Source organism: Eubalaena glacialis, chromosome 18, assembly GCF_028564815.1.
Source record: "Eubalaena glacialis isolate mEubGla1 chromosome 18, mEubGla1.1.hap2.+ XY, whole genome shotgun sequence".
NCBI lineage: Eukaryota > Metazoa > Chordata > Mammalia > Artiodactyla > Balaenidae > Eubalaena > Eubalaena glacialis.
This window is the reverse complement of record NC_083733.1, coordinates 34,422,509-34,428,508: the sequence shown is the minus strand read 5'-3', so window position 1 is coordinate 34,428,508 and position 6,000 is coordinate 34,422,509. Positions and strand designations below refer to the sequence as shown.

The 6,000-nt window shown below is 39.6% G+C and overlaps 1 protein-coding gene across 4 annotated transcripts in view; it reads left to right on the top strand.

The window, feature by feature from the left end:
* Positions 1–831: 831 nt before the first annotated feature.
* The window catches only part of LOC133079188 (nuclear envelope phosphatase-regulatory subunit 1), a 63,616-nt gene continuing 58,447 nt past the window's right edge, over positions 832–6,000 (top strand). For 2 of the 4 annotated variants that reach the window (XM_061174578.1, XM_061174576.1), the window contains exons 1-3: positions 832–956; positions 2,056–2,127; positions 4,463–4,536. In XM_061174578.1, coding sequence (XP_061030561.1) covers positions 932–956; positions 2,056–2,127; positions 4,463–4,536 — 171 coding nt within the window. In that variant the 5' untranslated portion in view covers positions 832–931. Of the gene's footprint in view, positions 957–1,451; positions 1,644–1,871; positions 1,953–2,055; positions 2,128–4,462; positions 4,537–6,000 lie in introns of those variants that run through there. The other 2 variants (XM_061174577.1, XM_061174579.1) reach the window with 2 other exon arrangements.

The window sequence follows — 6,000 nt, the reverse complement described above, 5'->3', positions numbered from 1 at the left end:
TTACCCCTCCTTTATTTTACTGTATCCTATTACCCTGTTACTTCCTTCACTTAACCAAGCTTATCTGAAATTACTTATTTATTTGCATGTTTATTGCCTGCTGTAACCCTTCCACTTTGAGGACAGGAATCTTGTCCATCTTGCTCAACTGCATCCCTGATAAATACAGTGCCTAACATGTCACGCAATAAATAGTTCTTGAATGAATGAATGACCACAAGGAAATGAGCAAGAAAGCACTTTAATCAAGTATAAATGTAGTCAGTGCCTTACAGATTTTTTAAAATTTCCAGAATACCTTGTTTGTTTTACGATTTATGGAAGTTGGGTGACATGAGAAAAAATAATCAAGGGAGAAATACGTACTTAAGGCGTTAGGTATCTAGGAAAGAGGTACTATAAAGCAAGAAATTCCATTATTTGGTTTCTAGTTGGTTCTGTACATACCTTATTTCCCTCTGAATCCTAGAGGGAGAGCTAGCTCGTTGATTACTGCATCCCTCGTTAGTGACCAGAACACTCCCCGGAAGGTAGCGGATGCGCAATAAGTATTCGAGTAATGAAAGAACCAAGCAGGAAACGAGGAATATACGAATGAACCGACTTGCGCGGACAGGCTGCAGTTCCTCCCCAGGGCAGGAGGCGGCGCCAGTGTTACGCCCACTCGGCCGCCGTCAGCTCTTGGCCCCTCTGGCTGACCGTCCAACTCCAGGGTCCGAGCCCGTGCAGGAGCTAGCCAATAGAAAACCGTCTTAGTTATGGGGTCTGGCAGAAGTGTCCAATGAACGTAGTGGGTCTAGGCAAGGGGCGGTGCTAAGAGGAGAGGCGCAAGGGAGCGGTTAGAGGTGGGAGTTGGAGCTGCGGGCCGGGAGGGGGCCGCGGAGCTGCGATGCGGACGGGGCAGCGCCGGTGAACGGAGCTGCCGCCCGACATGAACTCGCTGGAGCAGGCGGAAGGTAGGGTGGGCCGCCTGGGCCGGTTCCGGGCTTCTCCCGGAAGCTGGCGGGGCTCCGGAGGGGCCTGAATCGTGGAAACCTGGTCCGGAGAGAGGAGGCCGCGAAGGATGGACTGACGGGGCCCGGAGCTGGGGGCGCGGGGGCTGGCCCAGGGACCAAGGGGCGGCTGTATCCGGCCGGTCGCTGCTTCCGGCGCGCGTGGCCTCAGCCGGCGCGCGTGGGGGGGGGCGTTGCGTCAGTTCCTCCATTCCCCAAGCTTAGACCATGTAGCTTCTCGTCCGGGCTGCTTATATTTCTCATTCATTAGCAAACATTTTTACTTCGTGCCTTGTAGTATGCTAACTCACTTTATTTTTTTCTGATAACTGCACGAATTGTATCCCTGATTTCTGCCGTGGTTTCTGATAACTGCCGGGGTAAGGGAGTGCCTCTTGGTCTCCTTTTCTGAAGTTCAAAAAACGCAACTGAAAGTGATACCCCACCTTGCTCATTCAGAGGGAGTACCTTGGACGCCCCTGTGTGGTGGAACCAGGCGTCGGCGCTCCAGAAGTGCCACGAAGATCAACTGTAACCTCTTGGGAGGGAGGAAAGGGGAGCGTCTTTGCATATCCACCTGTTAGCCGTATCAGAAGTCCAGACTGAAAGCGTAGCCATTAATGAAATACAAGCGCTGGAAATCGGAATCGGGTAATTGCGTTCAAATTGACTTCGAAGACTTCGGTGTTAGGTAATAACGTTGTTCTGTCTAATAGGGAGTTCTTGGTTCCATCGGAATTAAAACTCGACCTGATTTTGATACTTTATTTGCAACCCCCAAATTTCTAGCTTTTGGCACCGGCTGAGGCTGCTGTTGATTTTCCACATACCATTTTATGACGCTTCTAAAAGTGAATCGGTCAGTTTCCTTATATGTGAAATTGGTATTAAAGAAACCTAATGTATTTGTCAAGTGCTTAAAGCTGTCATAGTAAAGAAGTAAACAGTGCAGTGATACATGTAAGTTGGTGTGCAAGACCTGAAGCAGAGTACCTAAAATTCATCTTAATAGATTCAAACTAGTAAGAGTAGCTAATTAGAAAATTGAAATCTTTTTACCTAGATCTCAAGGCTTTCGAGAGGAGACTTACTGAATATATTCATTGTTTGCAACCTGCCACTGGACGTTGGAGAAGTAAGTGCCTGGATGTTTTTTAAGGGAAAATAAACTTAAAATTGATACTTTTATTCCTGCCTAGCAATGATTTGCTTCTCTGTAAAACTTTTGTTTTACAAATGCTTGCAAATCTTTATTAAACCATAAGATTCCCTTTCATTTGGACAGTTTTACATTTTTTTAACATTGTAGATAATGGCATTATAAAGAAATTTTAAGAAACTGACAACTCTAAGAGAATAGTCTATTTTGTGTGGTTGAATTTTTATTTTTACATTAAAATACATATACTTTTAAACAAATATTATAAATCTTATAACCAGCACACGTAGTAAAAATTTCAGTAGTCTGTTTAGCAGTTTTACAATTTTGCCTACAAACTATTGGAATAAAGTTTGTTAAGGAAAATGATATTCAACGAGTGCTGTAAAATATGATTTGAAAGTATTGTGGTTACTGCCCCATGGAAATATATAGGAAATGCAGACGAATATACAAGTGATGACCTCAATAAGCAAAATACTTTGCTAATTTATGTTGGGACGGTCTTAATTTCTTGGCTGTTCCTTGCTGAAATTTAATTTCTGCCAAGAAGGAAGTACAGCAGCACATGTTGAGGACATACTTTATTTTGAAGTATAATTCACTTTGTGGGACCAAACTGAAGAGCCCTATTGAAGTTAAGGGTCTTCTCCTATGTCGAGATTTTTTGTGTAATTTTTATTAAATCTATTTGCAAAGTTTTAGTCATATGCTACAGGAATTCTGATTGGTTAGAATTCACAAGTAATGATTTTTCTCAGGTTCTCCAGTTTACCTAGGAATTACCCCCAAAACCTTGTTTCACTGTTACTTGAGAATCTTTTAAAATGTATATGATGCTTTTCTATCTTATAAAGTGTAATGAACACACTTTTTCTCTGATTCACGGTCTAAGTGCTTACATACAAATGCCATTAGCTTGTTCAGTGAACCAAAGTATGTGTATGAGGTCCCTTCTGGTGGGTTTGATTTTGCTTTTGCTTCATTTAAAAAAAAAAAAAAATCTGTCTGCTTTAGCGTGTTTCTTATTGGAAATGTAGAATTATAAGAAATTGAGTTTATTCTGTTCTGAGCTGAGAACATAAGTTTGAAATTTTGAGTATTATTAAATACCTAAAATGAGATTGTTTTTCTATGGTTTGTCTCTTCTAAAAGTGTATCACCACGAATTCTAGATAAAGTTTTACTATATTTATGTTGCACTTTGAAGCTTGATCTCTACATTTTAAAAATGTATGCATCCCAACTGAAAGATAGTAACTGATTGGTCTCCAGAATATTAACTAGGTCTTGGTGCTCCTTTATTATTTTTTAGTAATACCATATATTCTTTTTTTTTTTTTTATAGGCTTTTTTTTTTTTTTAGTTATTTTTGGCTGTGTTGGGTCTTCGTTTCTGTGCGAGGGCTTTCTCTAGTTGCGGCAAGCGGGGGCCACTCTTCATCGCTGTGCGCGGGCCTCTCACTATCGCGGCCTCTCCTGTTGAGGAGCACAGGCTCCAGACGCGCAGGCTCAGTAGTTGTGGCTCACGGGCCTAGTAGCTCCGCGGCATGTGGGATCTTCCCAGACCAGGGCTCGAACCCATGTCCCCTGCATTGGCAGGCAGATTCTCAACCACTGCACCACCAGGGAAGCCCTACCATATATTCTTAAGTTTTACTTATGATCTATATAGAATTTCTAAAATAATTCTAGCTTAGTGGGGAGAAAGAAACTTTTTTGAACTTCTACTGTCAATAATTTCTACCCCAACCTTCCTTAAGTCCCTTAAAGAAAATCTGATACTGATTGGTGTGCTCCACACTTCCTGAGATTGACCTTTGTTTAATTCAACAACAAGCAGTTGTCTGCAAGGCAAAAGTCTTTAGTCCAAATTCTCAGTGCATTCATGAAAGAGTCTTTGTTTGGTTTGTTTACATTAAAAAAATGAGGTTTTTGGGGTGGTTTGGGGGGGGTTGTTTTTTGTTTTGAATTTATTAGATCTGTAACATCAGTGTAAAGCACATTGAAAGTTACATAAGAAAATCTTACATTAAAGTGTTACCATCTTGGTTCTTACTGCTTTTAATTTCATTAATCTTCAGAAATTCTGACTAAAGTAATAAGGGGGACAGTATCCTTCTCAGTTACTAAGGTTCACATTGTTTCAGAGAATTCCTCAAGGTCATACGTCAAGTCTCCTAAGTCCTGAGTGGAGTACATTTTCCATTTAATGAAGTGCTGCATCCTTTGGCTGTCATTTATTAAGAACTGGTGGTAGTATCATATTAATAGCTTATTTTGTTACTAATTTCGTGTTTATCTTTCATCAGTGCTTCTTATAGTGGTATCTGTCTGTACAGCTACTGGTGCCTGGAACTGGTTAATAGATCCCGAGACGCAAAAGGTAGAAGTTTTGATTTAAAATCTTTAACAGATTGAGACAGTGGATATAGCAGTGCTTTGTTCTTTGTAAAGTATTAATCAAATGCTACCTATTAGTACTAGTAGTGATATTAATCATTGTATTAAAAATACACCTTATCTTAATTTGCTTGAGAAAAACTTTGGCTGGCTGCTGTGGGTTAAGTATCTTTGCAGAGAAAAAAGCCTAAGAAATACTACCTCATTTATATTACTTCTCATTCATTTCTGAACTTGTGTACAGTTTTTACATATCTCATTTTTACATATTTCAGTGTAAACATTGTCTTTGTTCTGTTTTGTTCATTTAGTGTCATCAGTGCCAGCTTTTAAAAATTATAAAACAACATTTTTTTCTATGAGTTATCTTTGTTAATTCCTTTCCTCATCTCATAAAACATTTGAGACAACCTTGCAGGAGACATTATGATAAAATAGCAAATGTAAATGTAATAAACAGTCAAGACCAGTAAAAACAGAGTATGAGGTCAAAACCAGGAAGGAAACCAGGTCACTGATATCATAGGCCCTGTGGGCCAGCAGAATTGCCAGGGTTGAGTTTTAAATTAGTCTCTAAAGTCACAGCTAGTTGCATGGTTTTCATTATCTGTGAGAACACATTTGTAAGTTCTTTAAGCTAGCAAAGCTTTTCTTTCTCAGCATTTGTCTTTTTTAAAAAAAAATTCTGCCTGAAGTTTAATATAAGAAACACTGAGAGATCTCCCACTGGGCACTGTCTAAGAATATTCCTGTACCAAATGCAATAACAGATTTCATAATGTTATTTCTTGAAGCATCCTTTGATGAAAGCTGGTAGCATGTTTCTCAAATTTCTATCTCTTTCTACCAACTTGTGCCTTAATTTCAAACTTGGGCTTTTTTATTAGAGAAGTAATCGTCTTCAATTTTTCAGTGAAGTTTTTTTCCCCCAGTTCAGGTTTATTTAGGTAATAATGATGTTGTAGTGTTCACAAATTTAACCCTACTTCCCCTTTTAAACTGTAATTAGGTATACTACTTCCAGTAGCTTTATTTACAACCTTTTGGGTTATGCAAAAGAAAAACCTAAAAATAAGGCTTTTGTCAGCAGTCTAAATGGCAGTTCAGACAGCCAGGGGGTTATTTACCATGTAGTCTCCCTGACTCTACCCACTGAGGTGGAGATATAAAAGAGTAGGAAGCAGGGGAAGTTGGTGGTGGGATTTCATGTTAGTAGAGGGGTTTTTATGATGGATGGGAAACTCTCCTGTATGTTCATTTATAAAAATCTGATCTTAAGGCTGTGCTTGGTACTCATCTTTAGGGGAAGAGTGAAGGAGGCTGGCAAGAAGATTAAAAAAGGTCTATCTTGGGAAATGAATCTGACTTCTAATTGTGAAAAATATAAGCTGATTTCAGCTAGTTGAGATCTTAATAAAACACAGAATTAAATGTAATTTGAAATAGG